General features: G+C 33.6%; 1 protein-coding gene across 1 annotated transcript; it reads left to right on the top strand.

Moving 5' to 3' along the window:
* Positions 1-87: 87 nt before the first annotated feature.
* LOC115446083 (glycerol kinase) lies at positions 88-11,800 on the top strand. Its single transcript, XM_030172636.2, has 8 exons — positions 88-495; positions 1,916-2,089; positions 4,982-5,129; positions 5,332-5,483; positions 5,800-6,048; positions 6,317-6,486; positions 7,018-7,153; positions 7,607-11,800. Exons 1-8 carry the CDS (start codon positions 253-255, stop codon positions 7,877-7,879), a joined length of 1,545 nt encoding a protein of 514 aa, XP_030028496.1. The 5' UTR covers positions 88-252; the 3' UTR covers positions 7,880-11,800.
* The last annotated feature ends 7,665 nt before the right edge of the window (positions 11,801-19,465 follow it).

Genomic DNA, 19,465 nt, shown 5'->3' with positions numbered 1-19,465 from the left:
ATAAAAGTGATCTAGATCATTTATATCATTCGTTGCGGCTCAACTCTATAGTCTATATTTGAATAATGATAATAAATTGATAATGACAGTTCACATAATTTTTTATCTGTGTCTTGGTGGTTGATGTTTTATACCCAGGCGCCTTATGGTTAATTAATTTAATTTGTTTATTTTTCGAATTGTTTATCTAGTTGTTTAAAGTGCGTTTATATACAAATACTTCTTGCTTTGCAAAAAACCTCATACAAGAAGATGACGGAATACGGCAAATTTGGTCCTTTAGTTGGTGCCATTGACGAGGGCACATCAAGTGCGCGATTTATATTATTCAAAGCAAACTCTTTGGAAGTGGTTACATACCACCAGAAAGAACTCGAACAAATCTTTCCGCAAGAAGGATGGGTGGAACAGGACCCTAACGCTATACTGGAGGTCGTAACAACATGCATAAACAAAGCTGTGGAGAAATTGATTGCTCTAGGAGGAAATCCGAAGGTGTGTTTTGTTTTCTTTTTTTATCGCAAATGTATTTACGTATTAGCGGTATATGATTTTCTTCGCTCTATTTTGATTATAGATTATATTCTGGGTTAATATCACTGTTTTACTTACGGATTCGAGATCATACGTATTATTCCTATTCAAATATCCTAGGCACTTGCTTTTTATTAGTGGCATTGCCAATGGTTGTCACAGTAATTTTAATTTATTACGATTGTGCAAGTCACTTGGCAAACAGTACAACACTTTATTAAATTGACAGCTCATATTTCCAGACCATGCCTCACTTTTCAGCAAAAGATTATAAATAATGATGCATGTTGCTTGTGCCTTGGCCAAATTAAAAAGTTTTTCCTAGAGTAAAAGTTTTCATTGTGTATAAAAGTATCTACAAAGGTGTTAATAAAAACCTTGTCAAGAGGAAAAGTAACAAAATACTACTCCCCGCCTTTGACCACAAAGGCCGACTGAAACATCGGGAGAAAATTATAATATTAAAGTTATATATCTATATATATAAAAATGAATCCCTATTTCCCTTGGTCACGCCATCAAGCGTGAACGGCTGGACTGATTTCACAATTTTTTTGTTGTGTTTGTTATTGTTAGAAGGTTCTTATGAAAGAAAACATTTAAAAAATTGCACATAGAATTTGAAAATTTAAGGAAACATAACAAAAATATAAATTTTATATAACTGTCAGCAATTGATATAATGCATGCTGCACATTCATAGTTAAGACGGGACAATGTCTGTCGGGTCATAATACAGCTAGTAATACATAATATTAAATAATTATACATAATAGTGCACTATGACATCCAGGGGTTCCACAACCTATTTAACCAAGACACCAATGTTCGTCAACAAAAACCTAATCTCCACCTTGCCCAATAACAAACCACATATGCATTTCTTGACGAACAGAGAGTAGTAAGAGCGTGGAACAACCTCCCACAGGATGTGGTTGCAGCAGAAAATGTGAACATGTTTAAGAATAAACTTGACAAATATTTTGCTGGGAAGTGAAACTGGAATTGAGAATTACAGGATACAGGCATATCAGTTAAATATACTGCCTGCCTGATAACAAACAATAATAACAATAATATTAAATATGTTTTCTGAAGACCAGTTTATCTATGTGTAAAATTCTATCCCATTCTGTTTATTAATAAATTGAATTTTTGACTACCCTATCAGAGAATAATTTAGCCTGTAATCTATTCAGAAAAAAATATGTGGACAGAACCACTAGCATTATTTATTAAATGATGCTCAATATTTATTTCAGCTCTCCAGTGAAACAGACCATCCTTTATAATTCATGATATATCAAACAGGCATTTTATGGTGAATAAGTGTATGTAATTGACAAACGCTTAAAATAAATATTACCACATTACCTTCCAGGATGTAATAGCAGTGGGAGTGACAAATCAAAGAGAAACAACAATTGTCTGGGAGCAAAGCACTGGCAAGCCCCTTCACAATGCTATTGTATGGTTAGATATGAGAACCTCCTCCACCATTGATAAGCTGCTAGACACGGTGCCTAATAAGACAAGGAACAAGAATTACTTGAAGGTAATACATAATTTTTTTATCTTATCTAGACTTTACCTCAAACTTCTTTATTTTTATTGCATTTGTTCAGTAGATGTTGTTAATGATATAATAGTATTATATGAATGTTCAAGCCTACTTGCTTGGGGAAAGTCCCTTGTCCATGGCCCCAACTACATGAAAGCCCATTCCTGGCATAGAAGTCCCACTAAGCTCTACCACACACTTCAATACAATATGTAACTAAGGGATTTAATATAGATAAGAAAGAATATAAAGATGTAAGAATATAAAGATGTTCCCCAAAATTGTATATAGTTGCAGTTTCTAAAAAGTGGCGATAGCCTAGTTGGGTGTGGAATGAACTAATGAGAATGTCCATAGGATGTCCATCTGAGAATGTCCTAGGGCACACACTAATGACTTTTCCAAAATGATGTGTGTATTCTTTGTAATTTATTACTTGCTTTAACGGTGAAGAAAAATCTAAGGAACCCTGCATTCCTGAAAAATTCTCTATAAGAATTTTGAGGTGGTGTGAAGTCTACAGATGTACACTAGGCCAGCGTGGTGGCTAAGACCTAATCCCTCTCAGTGGTAGTGGAGGCCCATACCCAGCAGTGGGACAGTATATAATGCAGGGTTGATACTATTATTATTACAATGGTTTCTGCATCTACTTCTAAAAAACATGTTCTAAATTAACTCATCCTTATTAGGTTATTGATAGTGGAATTAAATTATTTTTTGACAATTGCTTTCGAAGTAATTTTTCTGTGTTAAAAAATCTTATGACTGTTTTTAATCCATATTTATCATTAAGTAGGTACCAATGTCAGTGTAAGCATGGGCGAGTACAGAGTAATATCTTTTTACCATCCCTATTGTGTAATGATCCAATTAGATTAGTTTAATGCTTCAGATATGATATGCACACATGGTTTAATAACTATTTGATTTATGGCAAGATAACCTTTGTATGTTTGTTGCATGTTTCTATCTAATATCATTAAGCTATTGGCCTGATTCTGTCGACATGGAATATTTTATAATGTTGCTTGAACAAGAGTGACCTGTCAATAAAACTATTACTACAACTTTATAGGAATACATATTAAAAAGAAAGACAGTAAATGATATGTTATGCTTTTTGATACTTAAAAAAAGATGTAATGTTATTAATTCTCCTTAATAACTATTTCCAACATTATGTGTGAACATGAATGCCAATAGTAATTGTATGTTATTTTTTATTTTATTATGATTCCTATTTTATTTTTGTAATTTCACCTTTAATGTGCAGTGAATTGTAATAAATACATAAATAAAGTATGTATTCATGTTAAATTGCTTATTTAAATCAGATTTTGATTGATTGTTATATTTTTATAAGCTATTAATTAAGTATGATCATATTACTTTTCCATCCCATAGTAGCTAAATATATAATGCTTAATTATATAATTAACTAGCTTTTGCCCGCGGCTCCGCCCGCGTTAAAAAGCTTTTCAGCCTAAAGTTTTCCGTTATAAAATTAGTAGTTTCCCGGGAGCCTATGTTCTTCCCAGGGTCTCAAACTGTCTCCATACAAAATTTCATCTTAATACGTTGGGTAGTTTTGAGTTTAACACGTTCAGGCAGACAGATGCAGCGGGGGACTTTGTTTTATAACATATTTTTTAGAACTTTTTAAGAAGAACAACCCGTCATACATTATTGTTGCATAACTTTAACCGTTTACGCAGCGCACGCAACGGAAGCTCTCAAAACTAATAATTTTTCCCCGTTTTTGCAACATGTTTCATTACTGCTCCGCTCCTATTGGTCATAGCGTGATGATATACAGCCTATAGCACTCCAGGAACAAAGGGCTATCCAACACAAAAAGATTTTTTCAGTTCAAACCGGTAGTTCCTTAGATTAGCCATTACTGCTCCGCTCTTATTGGTCATAGCGTGATGATATATAGCCTATGGCGCTCCACAAATAAAGGGCTATCGAACACAAAACGAATTTTTCAGTTGAAACCGATAGTTCCTGAGATTACCCATTACTGCTCCGCTCCTATTGTTCATAGCGTGATGATATATAGCCTATAGCACTCCACAAACAAAGGACTATTCAACGCAAAAAGAATTTTTCAGTTCGGACCGATAGTTCCTGAGATTAGGCATTACTGCTCCGCTCCTATTGGGTATAGCGTGATGATATATAGCCTATAGTACTCCACGAACATAGGGCTATCCAACGCAAAAAGATTTTTTCAGTTTGGACCGGTAGTTCCTGAGATTAGCCATTACTGCTCCGCTCCTATTGGGTATAGCGTGATGATATATAGCCTATAGCACTCCACAAAGGGCTATCCAACGCAAAAAGAATTTTTCAGTTCGGACCGATAGTTCCTGAGATTAGGCATTACTGCTCCGCTCCTATTGGGTATAGCGTGATGATATATAGCCTATAGCACTCCACGAACATAGGGCTATCCAACGCAAAAAGAATTTTTCAGTTTGGACCAGTAGTTCCTGAGATTAGCGCGTTCAAACAAACAAACAAACAAACAAACTCTTCAGCTTTATATAATAGTATAGATAGATTAATAATAATATCTCTTAATTAGATTAATTAGATTAATAATTACATACTCTCCACCTGCTGGTAATGGCCCTACTCTACTGTTGTCAAGGATTAGGCCTAAGGCTATCATGGTGGTCTAGTGCGGATTTGCAGACTTCACATACCCTAAACATTCTTATAGACATCTCTAAAGATATAAAAGTTAGTGGTGCATGCCTTGGGGTTTTGGACTTTCGGACGTTCGTTTCGGCAGTCAGATTCACTCCCAACTAGGCTATCGATGATAATACCTAATTACTTTATTATAATTCATTTTTTACAATAAATTTTTGACAGCCTTTATGTGGTCTTCCCCTTTCACCGTACTTCAGTGCTGTGAAGTTGCGGTGGCTGAGTGATAATGTTGACTCGGTTAAAGTTGCTATGAAAAAAGGAAGTTGTCGTTTTGGCACTGTTGACACTTGGATTATTTGGAATTTGACAGGTAAATTAATAAATTTATTTCTATTGTTGTCTACAACATTTTTTTTTCTGGTATAGCAAAGTGTATTACTGCACCTAACTTTAGTGATGCTCAAAGGAAATTCAATCAGAAAGGGAAAATCTATCCTTTGACCAGTGCAATTATGCTGGTATACACGATTATTTCTTTATGTTGCACTTAAAATTTCTTTTTTATATTTTAGGTGGTCCAAATGGCGGAAAACACATAACAGATGTATCAAATGCATCAAGAACTATGTTGATGAACATAGAGAATTTGAACTGGGACCCGCTCCTGATGCGGTTCTTTGAAGTGCCTAAATCTGTTCTGCCTGAAATTAAGTCAAGTTCTGAGGTTTGTTAGTTCAGTTTGCTGCAGTTCGGTTCCTTTCCAGTGACATTAATTAATAGTCATTATTCAATATACTAATGTTATACTGAAATTCACAATAGTATTCATATTTCAATGGGTTTTATGGTTTCACCCTTGATTGCCTGTAATTTATTTAAGTATTGGGCTTGCAGATATTTAAATATTTTGTTTCTGAAATAACTGTCAGCGATTGACAGAATGCGCGCTGCAAATTCATAGTTAAGACGGGACAACGTCTGTGAGGTCAACTAGTTCATTTATAAAATAAAACCATCAACTTTATTCAATTTTCTTGCAGATATATGGCTACATATCAGATGGTCCTCTGAAAGGTGTTCCAATATCTGGTTGTCTTGGAGACCAACAAGCCGCGTTGGTAGGGCAAATGTGCCTTCAGAAGGGCCAAGCCAAGGCGACTTATGGTACTGGGTGCTTTGTGTTATACAATACAGGTGATATTCGTGTGAATTCGAGCAGAGGTCTATTGACAACAATTGCTTACCAACTAGGAAGTAATAATCCACCAAGCTATGCGTTGGAGGGTTCGGTTAGTTTGCATATTTTAATATTGTCTTAATTAGCTCTTAATTATGATTATGTAATAGATAAATTGAGAAAAACAACATCCTTATACTAAAATGCAAATTATGTCTAATTGGATGGAATAACTTCATATATAAAAAAAATTGTTCATTAAAAAATTTAAAATATAATATATTTGAAATATCTATACGTTAATAATGAAATACCATAAAAATACTTCAATGTTTCAGCTATTTGTCAAGTAGATCAAACAGATAATAATATTTTTTCAGGTAGCTGTTGCTGGTGCTGCTTTAGGTTGGTTGAAAGACAATATTGGTCTATTGGATAATGCGAAGGACTCCCAAAATATCGCCGAGAACGCTAAAGATAATGGCAGTGTTGTATTCGTGCCGGCTTTCAGTGGGCTCTATGCACCCTATTGGCGACAGGATGCAAGAGGGTAAGCACTTTTTTCTCTCAAGTTATTCTAGACTTTATGACCTGACTCCGCCAATTTTTTTTTTTTTTTTTAAAGAAATCCTGCGATAATTGTTACAGTTCGTGTGCAATAAAAAAATACAATTGCCGGAATTTCTCATAGCACAATTTTATAAGGCAAATATTACTTATCCAACGAAACAAACATTAATTTTATAATGTACAAGATAAGTACACATTACGGTGTGGTTACACTATGCGTATAATATAGATTTAAAACAACCAAGAGGAACAAAACAGAAATAAAAAAAAACAAATATTACAAAAAATTAAAACTACTGCAATATTTTATCCACCAAGCATTTTCGGAAATTATTTAATGACATGAGTAGATATCAAGGTGGTTACTTTAATTATTGTATATTTTACAATTTATGTGGATTGTAGAGTTTATAGCGAGTATGATCCTACAAAATAGTGCAACAATAAGATTTATTGAGTAAACATTATTTACTTTGTCCCTAATGTATGATATATAACTTACCATTTTTAGTGTGATCTGTGGCATAACAGAAGACACGAATTCTAATCATATTGTAAAGGCAGCGTTGGAAGCAGTTTGCTTCCAAGTAAGGGATATATTGGATGCTATGAATGAGGATTGTGGTATACCTCTACAGTTACTCAAGGTATGTGGTCCTGCTCGGCGATTGAAAATGATGAGATTCAACAATTCATTTATTTTTCAGTGGTTTCAAAATATGAATGGAGATATTACTAATATATTGTATATTATGTTAATGGATTTTGCAAAGCGAATGACTAATCTAATATGACTACAACGCCATCTCTGTTCTGTGGGTTAAAAATACTGCAAAACGCGTGTAGTATACATGTTTTCGAAGCAATTCAGTCGTATTACAATTTAGTTACATTAAACGTCAGTAGATGGTGTCAATTTAATATTTTTTGTGGCATTAATTTTTTTTGTTTGTGAATCTTGTGATTTTGTGCCTAATTTATTTACAGAAGTTTATGGATTGTTACATCAATTGGACATTGCTAAAAATTGAAACTTGATTCTTTGTATGTAGATAATGATAATATATTTAATAAGTTACAAGAAGATTTTTTTTTCCCAGGTGGATGGAGGTATGACTGCCAACGCTCTACTAATGCAGATGCAGGCCGACTTAATAGGGATAAACGTGATTAGGGCAGGCTTTGCCGAAAGCACTGCTTTTGGGGCGGCTATGGTCGCTTATTGGGGGGTAGAGACAAGCAAACAGGGAGTCGCGATACCTGTGACTATAGGTAACACGTACGTACCTAGTATCACGGATGACGAGCGTGACATGAGATACAAGCAGTGGAAAATGGCCGTCGATAGATCCTTGGGATGGGAACAAAATTAAACGCTGAAACAATTTAGTTATTAGGAGCAGTGTGGATGCTTCTTAATATTCCAGTAATGTTTTCTATATTTGTTTTCTGAGGCTTATAAATACAACTCATACAATTCAAAAAACACATGACGATCACTACTAGAGAAATTATATTGCTATAAGAAAAAAATCATGTTTGCCATTTCTATGGCAATATTAGCAGAAATGATACAGATTTTTCTGGTGACTGTACTAATGTACTAAAATGTAATTTTTCGTTATCATTTCTAAGTCTGTTATATTTTGGTGTGCAGTTTTATTACCAAATATAAAGAAATGTTGCCGGCTTTTGAATATAAAATATTGTGGATTTAACAAGTATCATCAGAATAATGAATGTAGATCCCGAGATGTACGATAGGGTTTTTAGAACATTCCACATTGTGCAAAATTCGTGTAAATTGGCAACATAGATGTGTATTTTTGAGAAGTGGCAATAAGCGCAAAATACTTCAATGTCCAAGTCACACAAAATAAAAAGCAATATATTATCATGTTTCATATAAAGACTTAAGAGACAACTTGTTTTTTTTTCTGACGCTACGGCGGTTATGATAGATGCCTCACAGTCGCATTTTTAATTTTCCACCCAGCATATAAAATCTCTTTTGATAATATTATGTGATGCTATTCTATTTATTTAATGGGAACATAGGCGCTAATAGTATGATTAGTTTTAGAATATTATCTAGTTATAAAGGATATGTATAGCCTGACTAGGAAAATAAAAAACCTGCTCTAGCGGCGCCACTTTCGCTTTTCCGTTTTAAAATTAATGTTGACAGTGTGTGAAATTAATTCCTCATTTTACCACTACATGGTCAGGTTTCTTATTTTCCTGGTCAGGCTAAAGAGGTCATAGCTCTGGAAATAAAACTTATGAATATTAACTGTACAAAAAAAGCAAACTTGTATTCTAATGACAAATTACTTATCAGGGTAAATTGTTCGTACATGGTTACTAATAATTTTCATTTTTTAGATTTTATTTTTGATTGTAAAAACGAACGATTAGTTTTATCAATATAATATGGTAGTATTGAAATAAAAGTATAAGTTAGTAACGTCAAAGTGACGAATTTTCAGAGATATATATTTTTTTACAATTATATTTTTGTGCGGAATCTGTGCGAAAAAGATGATTTACTGATATTATTTTGTACTACTGATTGTACCGCTGAACCAATTTTGATGGGACTTTCGCCCACGAGTATCAAGGTCAAATTATATTGATTAAAAACGAATCATATATTTATCTATCTATTTATTTATTTTGCACTGCATACAATCACATTTTGTACATAAGCTGACTTAATGCCGTAGAAATTCTCTAGCATGTTGTCTCTACATTAGTATTTTTTTCTACTTGTTTTATTTTTAGAATGCTGATATCGTTTCGATAATTTGGAATAGTTTGGTAATTAAAAATTGTCAAAAGATCGAAAATAATTTTATAAGGAAATTATTAGTAAATCTTTGCACTTTCTCCTGTGCTGCCAAGTATGGAACGAATGGTCAAGATCACTTGCTTAGAGAGGGGTCTTAAGTAGCCTGGACCCTTACTCGAGTATGTTATTTTGTACAATTCGTTGCACCGCGCATGCGCATGCGAAGAAATGAAAACTGTACCACTAGTAGTATTACTTTGCTAAGCCTATATCAATATCTATTGTTCTAGAATATATTTACAGTTATACTACGAATACGATGCAGTTATGATACAACGTTCAGGGGCCTTATTCTCTATCCCGCACGTTATTTTAACAGTGCGTAACAAGCACGTAACACAACGCGTCAAGTTTAGGACTATAGAAATTTGGCTTACAGAATACTATTCCACGCACATTTCTCGAAGATAACATGACACGGCCGCGTTACGCGTTTACACTATCATACAGAATAAGGGCCCAGGGTTTGACTTATGTTTTGGACAGTTTTTATTTTAATGTTGAAAACGTTGGTTCTAGCGATACCAATGTATGTATAAAGGTTGAAATATAGTGTCCACGCTCTTGTATCTGTACCTGTTATGTAAAGATGTATTGAATATATAATAGTATTTTATGTACAGGTATCATTATTCAGGTGTCAGGGTTCCGTAGCAACGGACATTTAATAGTCTAGCGGACGGCACTCTCATGTCAAAAAGTTTATATCAAAATAACTCGAAAATCTAGGCCAAATTCTAAAAACAATTCTAAATATTGAATCAAATGTAACAGACACGAAAAGCGGAAACCGCTTCTATACTTGAAAACTGTTATGAAATAATAATTATGTGTGCATTTCATTTTAATTTTAGAAGTAAACTTTATATGTGAATTGACATCTTGATTGCCGGAAAATAGCGGGGTGTACTCAGTTGTCAGTTGAACTCATTTTAGTGGCTCTGTGTCCGTCCGTACGTCAATCATTTAATTAAGAAATTACTATTTTTGTAGCGATGAAAGTTAGGATATAACGGTAAAGGCCATTTACGGTAGCTACGTGGAAACGGTTCCAGGAGGTATTGGATTGTTGAATTTATTAAATGTATTTTTAAATTCTGGACTTCAAAGGGAACTCTTGTAGGATAACTTTGTTGTGTATCTGTGTTTCTGTTAAGACACTTCTCAGGGACGCGTGGAGGTTTCAATTTGGAATTTGTATCAAGTATTTGGGTTTACGGTAACTCAATCGTGAAATAATCACTTGTAAATTACTTATGTAATATATTTATCGATTTCACAAGTTCATAAAAACCTATTATAGAACACTTCCCGTTGACCTAGAATCATGAAAATTGGCAAGAAGCAACATGTTAAGGCATTTGAAAACTGTAAATATTTACTTTAATAAGAAAAATAACAATTGTACGGAACGTTCGGTGCGCTAGTACTCCTCGCACTTGTCCGGTTTTTAATTAATCTTTTGTACTTTGTAGTATCCGCTACGGAACGAGTTACCCGACATTCATTGCTTTTGTTTAAGTTTTAACTTTGACTAGGTGAAAGCCTTAAAGTAATATAAGAACTGTTTTGAAGTACAAGATAATTGTTTATTGTAAGCATTAAGCTATATATCAGTAGGTATTTATGTGCAATGTTATAGATAATACTATATACACCTATAGATATATTATAAAATACACGCTTTACAATGCAATACAGATCGTGCCTTGTCATATTTATTTATTGTTATTTTATATTTAGTGAAGACAAAATATTGTCAATTATTTTGTTAAAGTGCAATACATGTAAGGTCAGTGGGCCTTATTTCGTCTACGTGGGTATATCCGTCTTTTTGCAATCACGAGCATTCCAAACGAAGGGCAGCTTCGATAGCCGTATATGTAGAGGAGAAAGAAAGGCAAAGTCCCCATATTTACCTATACGGCCATCAAAACTCCTATTAGAATGCCCGTGATTGCAAAAAGACGGATATACCCACGTAGACGGAATAGGGCCCCCTAACCTTATTCATATTTAAGTGTTATAAAGTTGTAGGTTATTATAATATTGTAAAAAGTATATTAATGTAAAGTTGGGCAAGGGGCGCCGAGGTGATTGATTTATATAAAATTTTAACGACACAAAATATTACATATTATAATATGTAATTGTTTTTAAATGAAAAAATAAAGTGCTATAATATATAACTGTTCTGAGCTCCGCCTCGCCCAGCTTCCCGACAATAATTCACGCTTGCAGTCCTCGCTAGGTAACTATGCCGCTCTGAAGTTAGTCACGAGACGTGTGTGGCACCGATTGTGAGTTTACAGATGTATAGCGAGCGTGATGTGACTAACTTCAGACGGTCAAATTATTATCAAGCGAACTGTAAACCCGTTTAGATTGCTTATTTATCGCATGTCTATAATTATTGACATATAAATACAATTGTTATATCTAATGTGTTCCGTTATTATTGATGACTGATAATTATCCATACATTTTCATTATTTAATATGTAAATTATTTTTTTTTAGTCTTTATACTACTACTGCTACTTATAAAGAGAAGGTGGCACATAGGTATCTGTATCGGTCATGGTTATGCACGGGCCTCGGACAATCAAATTTTCTGTATGGAATTAGAGGTGTCACTTTATCACAGTTACTACAACGCCGCAGCAAACTACAAATGTAATAATGCGATGTAGGTATTGGCAAGGCCGTCGCCAAGGGGGGAGGCAGGAAGGGCAGCAGACCCCCCTAGAGGTTCTAAAACTCGAATGAATTCAACAATTCCTTTCTTAATATTCCGTAGGCTCAATTACGCTGTGCTCTATGTTATTGTTAAAGCGCGCGAATGCGGGGTAGGCACATGTGCTTTTGACTTTGTCTACAATTCATACTTTTCTTATTACCATATAAATTTGCCCCCCCCCCCCTCCCCCGGCCATCGGCTGGCGACGCTCTTGGGTACTATTATTTAAATACTATTATTTAATGTATCTGCACAACAAAAATTTAATTGCGTAGTAGCGAAATTATATTGCCGCATTTTAACTGAATTCAATTCTATTAAATATTTTGTATAAATTATACTTAGCGCGAGCCAAGGAAAGAATTTTCGACGCGTCAATACAAGAATGGAAATAAAAAATATTAGCAAACGCAAACAATAAATTTAGGCAATAACGTCAGGATTTACCCATAAAATGTTCTTAGTGGTAAAAACAAATTAAAAAGCCGCTCTTAATCATAGTAAACCGTTCAGTGGAATCATTTTACACCCCCGTTTGAGGTACAATGAAAATCGTGCTCTATTTTCATGTCGTTAAAATTGCAAACAAATTCTACCAAATTTAGCCTAATTCCTAGCCTAGCATTAGATACATTTACAAGAGACAATCTTCTTTTCCACAAAATGGATAATCACAGTTATTACAATGTTGCAGCAAACTCTAAATTTAATAATGCGATGTAGATATAGATATCTAATGTATCCGCTCAATAAAATAGCTAAAAATAAATTGCGATGGGATAAATTATATTACCGCATTTTAACCGAATTCGATATTATTTATCTTCTATATATAGAACAAATGTGTGTTTGTATGTTCAACATTGACACCAAAATGGCTGGAATGTATTTAATACATGTGAGGTAAATTTTTAGGTAATCATGATATTAACCAGCGGGTGGTCCTGTGAAGTTTGGTAGCGTTCGGATCATTGGAAATCATCTGGATATTGATAAGTTCGTGCTACCCGCGCGCAACCGGTCGCTAGTACAAAACTAATACAAAAAATAATTTGTATATTTGTAAGCAAATAACTTGTAAGCTCGCTGAGATGGGATAGAGAGTTGCAACTTTACGAGTTTGCGCGCAAAACCCAATCATAATTCATAGAATAATTCAAAGCTTGAGGTTGATTAAGTAATCGCTACACTGATAGGTAATAATATAAAATTCTAACTTAATTGTATATTATATTCACTGCCTCGTATAAAGAGTTACGAAGTGTGTTATTATTTATATCATTGTTTTGAAACAATATCCTTTGGACTCCAGTTTGAAGCGAACAGTAAATCGAATACAATGGTGACATGTTAAAATGCGGGTGTATAAATCTATTATCAACGAAGTTCAGTATGAGCTAAGGTCTAAAGAGTAGGCGAAAATACTAACTATAAATACTACACTAAGGATATAAATTGGCACTAATAAGTGAGCTATTATTTATTTTGCTATATTTTTTGGTAATTATTTTTATTGAATGCCATAATCTATCTATATATAAAAATGAATCCCTATTTCCCTTGGTCACGCCATCACGCGAGAACGGTTTGACCGCTATAACTATTTTTTTTTGTTGTGTTTGTTATTGTCAGGAGAATGTTCTTATGAAAGAAAAAATTAAAAAATTGCGCGGGAAATTAAAAAAGTTAAGAAAACTTAATGAAAATATTAATTTTGTATAACTGTCAATTGTTTGAAATAACTGTCAGCGATTGACAAGAGTGCGCGCTGCAAATTCATAGTTAAGACGGTACGTCTGTCGGGTCAACTAGTGGAAAATATAGTTTTGTCGCTATCACCACGTGACGGGTGAGTGACAGTAGCGAAGGGTACACATAACTTGATTCCTGCCGGCTTCCCTTTCATCATTTATGTAAAATCTAATTATCATTAAAGCGGTTTGCGGACCGCATTTGCATATTAGTATCTATATGTTGTGTCGGGGTCTCTTTCGGCAAATTGTCTTGGGCTTCGAGTCGCCCTTGCAGAGTAAGTGTGAAAAATAAACAAGGTTTTCCGTCGAATAGGAACTTATATTTTAATAGAGTTAATACGTTAGACAACCGTATTAGACTAGCACACATTGCTTAGTAACAGTACATTGTTATTTTATTCCAAATACAACAATTCAAAAAGATACATACTATTACGCGGCCAGTTTACATTACATTATAAAAAAAGGCTTCGTATTTGTCTATGCAAACCTCAACAAATTGAACCCATTGGTGAGTGGAAGGGTAATGTTGGCTTCACCGGTCATACAGCCCAATGTCGACACTTGAGACTACAGCAACATCGGAGTTGTTGAACCGAGTTTCGAATCCTGTGTACGCTTTACATCGCCGTATCAATCAACATCAGTCATAACTTGACTGTATTTTCGAATAATAAAATCTTAACAATTTTCTCCCTCAATGTAACCAAAAGGTACTTTGTTTCCGCACTTCAATAAGTAATTAATTACAATGACAACAGGTAATGATGTAGGTATATTCTATAGGACTTTATTGTCAGTCAGACTTATTTTATCTTATACATTTTTGGATAATATTCTAAAGTAATGTTACAAAAATGATAAATATTTTTATAATATGATCTATAATGTCTTTAATTTTATGAAGATAAATATCAATATAAGTAAATAAATATTTCTGGCATTGCACTTTTGTTTTAAAATATTATATACTCAAAAAATACAGAAACTTATTTAAGAACGAGTCATTCAACCAATAACTTCTAAGTTTATATCCGTTAAGTATAAAAGAATTTCTAGGAATATGTCCTAAAGTGCCTTTTTAAGACGAAGTACCTGACTTAGATATAAATTCGTGAACAAATACGAAATAATTTCATAAATAAACCATATATTTCTAATTTAAAATGAATAATATAAAACGTCTAACGTATGCACGTAGCATAAACATTTTATAAACCTATTACTTATATATAGATAAATTCTAGAATATTCTCGAAAATGGAAGACTTATTACGTAAAACAAGAAAACACACTTCATGTTGTGTAAATTTAAATTTTCCTGTATGCAGTTCCTACATATAAAATAGCTCGTCAAATTTAAGTGAAGGCGGTAGGAGGCATTAATTAAAAACTTTATACACAATTATTAAAACATCAGAGGCGAGACGCACTAAACCGTCCTAACTACATGTTGACGTTTAGTGCATACACAATAAGGAATATAATTTTGCATTTATATTTAATTGACGGTAAACTTGATATATGTTAAAAATAACGAATCATTGCAACGGGAATGGTGAAAAGTTAGGTTGAAATTAACATCTGAACCGATAGACGAACTGTTTATATTCAGTAGAATTATTTTCTTGCATGAAGTAGGTTACTGTCATCATGAGTGTAGCTGACTTATGACCGTCACATACAAGAAAATGGGGTAACTAGAACGCAAGGGGTCGAAAAAATCGAAACTTGATTAACATTGCACAGGCTGCCTATCGTGCCTGCATTCAGTCATTTACTCGATCATTTCCATAATTATTGGTTTGTAAGTTACATTTTAAAAAGTATTTTGTATGTGAATTTCGAATTTTTACATTTTGCGGCCTCACGTCTATCGATGCGTAATTATTTTAAATTATAAACAATACACGTGACGTTTTTTTAGTAATTTTACATATAATTTACAATTATAACAATTATGCGAGTTATAAATCTCTGTAAAACAGATTTGTTACAAAATATAGTAAAAATAAAAGTTATCTATAAGAACGATGCGGTTTTAATATTGTCTAAAATTATATCCCTAGCGCACATTTTTATTGGACATAATGACGATTCACTTTTTTTATTTATTGCTTTGAATGACGAAACGAGCATGCCGTTCGCTAGATGGTAAGCGATACGACTCACCATAAACAGTAGAAATATCAAACACCATGAATTACAAAGTATTGTTTGGTATTCCACTGCGCTCGCCGTCCTGAGACATGAGGTGCTAAGTCTTATTATGTCCAGTAGTTATACTGGCTCCAATGTTCTTCAAACCGGAAGACAACATTGACCATACTGTTGCTTAGTTGCCGTAATAAGCATTGGGGTGGTACCTACCAAGGAATTGGAATGTAAAATCAATATTGTTAAAAAATATAGTATATTTGTATTAATTCGATTGGCTAAATTGATGGTTTGAACCGAAATGTATTTTGATTGGAACTCCGATTCAACCTTTTGATAAGATTGTCTTATTTAAGTCCCCCATATTCTTACATTGCTCTGCATTTAAATTAAATGTACAAAACAAATGATTTATTTGAAATTGACTAGGTTTCATTTTCACCCTGTTAGTCCTATTAGGGTGGATTACTGCTCCAAACCCCCTATACATTTAGGATCCCAAGGGAACATGGCTAATGGTACTTGCGATATACTCGTAGAAGAATGACATTCAGGGATTAACCGCTCTTACTGAAGTAATGGCTTACGCATGTTAAAGAATAAAGGGAGCTGTGTTTTTAATTGTTTAACAGCGGGTCGATATCTTCATATTGTTAGATTGTTTATTGATATTGACAGTAAACGTTACTGTTATTTTAATTATGACGTTTGTGCTGTGGCAACTGTTATGTTATTTATATTAGCGAAGTTTGTATTTTATGGTTTTTACTGTAATAATGTTACTTTTACAGAATTATAGTTTTTTTTCTCCTGCTAGAGATGGAATCAAAGCGGGACGTTTGTCATTATGCAGGATTTACTGGACTGATCGTATCATTAATCTCGTCTCTAAACCGAGACTATACGGCGGTTTTGTACTTGTAATAATTTGTATTTGTAACTAACAAGACACAATAAATACTCGCGATCCATAAAATTATATTTATTTTATTAACCGACTTTAAAAAAGGAGGAGGTTCTCAATTCGACTGTATGTTTTTGTGTGTTTGTTACGCTATTACTCCGCCAATTGTGGACCGATTTTCAAAATTATTTTTTTGTTAGAACGGAGATACTTTTGAAGTGTCCTATGGTCACCAAGTCAGGTACTGATGATTGGATCCTGGAGAAATTGAGGGCGACCCTCAAATTTTATAGGCCCACGCATCGTTTTTCGCAAATTTTATGAAGTAAGTACCTTAAGTACTAGCGTATGGTAATCAACATCTTATTGGACTTAAATAATGTAAAAATGTATTGGAACAGTTTACTAATACTACTTAATTAATTTTATTTGTCAGACAGTTTAGTTAGGTATTTATAAATAGTAAGTGAATTCGATAGCGAGACAGTTGCGACAGGGGCTTAATTTTCCCAAGAGGAAAGGGATATATTTTTCGAACGTTCTATTTTTTCCAAGTCATACATTTATGGAATGGATTAAACGCAAAATCAAACATTGATTTTGTTTTTAATGCTTGTATTAAGCATAGTTAGTAATAATATTTTTATAAGTTTATTTAGTTAAGCTCGCGTAGTAATGGTTTGATAAAACTATATTCTTTGTTATTCTTAGAGTTTAAGCTATAATAACACCCTTTATGCACCACCCAAATCGAACGAATCTAAATGAAAATAGCTTATCTAAAGTAACTACGTATAAACATAAGTAGTCTAAATTCAAATGTGAAAATGGTTCGAAAAAAACTTCCATGAAACTGTTAGTGTACGATGCCATTTCTTGGAAACTAAAGAACCTTCTCTGCCTCAAATTAGAATAATGTAATGTGCACCTATTTTCATTGATATTAGAATCTATAACTACCATAACAAAAATGCTCACTTGTTTGTAGCGAAAATGAAATCGCATGTTTAGACATAAACATTATTGACTTTATCTAGTATCTACTGCCTCCTTACTGAATCTTTTCTCTTTAATTAATGGATTGCGGAATAAAACTCAAGAGTAAAATTGATGACATAAGGTAGTCACTAATCTCTAAAGTCGGTGAGATAATGTAATCTTTAATCTGTAGGGTTAAGCAAAATTTCCCGACAAGCGCTTACGAACTTACCTGCTCTTACACATTAAAAAAAATCTATCTCGTTCTTATTAAGAATATATTTATAATAGTTAAGGGAATTTATTTTCGCAGTGATAAATATCAAAACAAGCCTACTGATACACAACAGGAAACAAACATAAAACCATGACGCGTGTTTTCGTGTAACTTTCATAAATTATTTTTAATAACGCTAATCACAACGCGCGACCTACTCTTAAATACTAAAATAATCGTATATAAAAATTCCAAATCAGAATAACATTGACAATATGTTATAAATAAAATGGTCGTTATATGACATGATGAGCCTTATAATTGGTGTGGTGTTAGCCACTCGGCGTGGCCCCTTCATAACTATTAACAAGTAGCAAGTTAGGCCCTCATCGGCACAGACACATCTATGGTTAGCGTGAAGTTAAGTGCAGAGCCGTGTAGTGGGCCGAACGCGACAGGCTGACGGATGGCGGAGAAACCCCACCGCATCTCGCGGCCCATGCGGCTCCGAGGTCCGACATCGACGTACGAAACCGTACTCCGGTATCGCGTAATTAAAACGTATCAAACGACACTTAAATTTCTTGATAGTGTTGATTAGGATTTGCTCCGAGTTCTTGATAAGCGAAGATATATATCGAGATTAGGAGCTTTTAACTATATTTAATTGACGTAAAGTGATAAATCGGATAGGTCTACGTAATTAACGTCTAAGGATTTATTTAACATTTATGTAATGCGAATTCATCAATGTACGCATTATAAAGTCAGGTAGCTACTTTTGAAATACTTATAAGTTATAAGTATTCATACTCGACTATTGAAAAATTATAATTTATAATAGTAAGTATGTATATATAGTACCAAATAAGAACAATATTATTATTACCTAACAACTTATCTTACACTTGAAAAGATTAATATTTTTACTGCAAGACCACTTACAAGAGCCTTATAAAATTATTTGAATATTTTACTGATTTATCAGAGTTAGTAGAATCCATTGTCATAACTGTCCTGATTCAGTATTTTGTCCCTGAAGTGAGTTCGCATGCGATACCGACTAAACTCGCGCCGGTGCCTAAGGCCGGGTAATCGCTTGCCATTCCACCCTGTAACTTGGTTAAACAGCAAAGGTGTAATCAACGTGTGGGAAGTAGAATTTGATGGGACATAATATTTTTGAGGCGCACTTATATTTTATATTAGATATTGAAAAAGAACTTATCGCTAATAATAAAGGTCTTTAATTTCGATCGCCGTAAGAATCCATACTGCATCACAGTACATATAGGAAAATATTAAACTGATTTATAAATCAAATCTCAATTAAGTATAGTATTTTACTGTTTATCTAAT

This window comes from Manduca sexta, chromosome 27 (genome assembly GCF_014839805.1).
Source record: "Manduca sexta isolate Smith_Timp_Sample1 chromosome 27, JHU_Msex_v1.0, whole genome shotgun sequence".
In the NCBI taxonomy this organism is placed as follows: Eukaryota; Metazoa; Arthropoda; class Insecta; order Lepidoptera; family Sphingidae; genus Manduca; species Manduca sexta.
The sequence above is the reverse complement of the archived record's forward strand: the minus strand, read 5'-3'. Positions and strand labels throughout refer to the sequence as shown.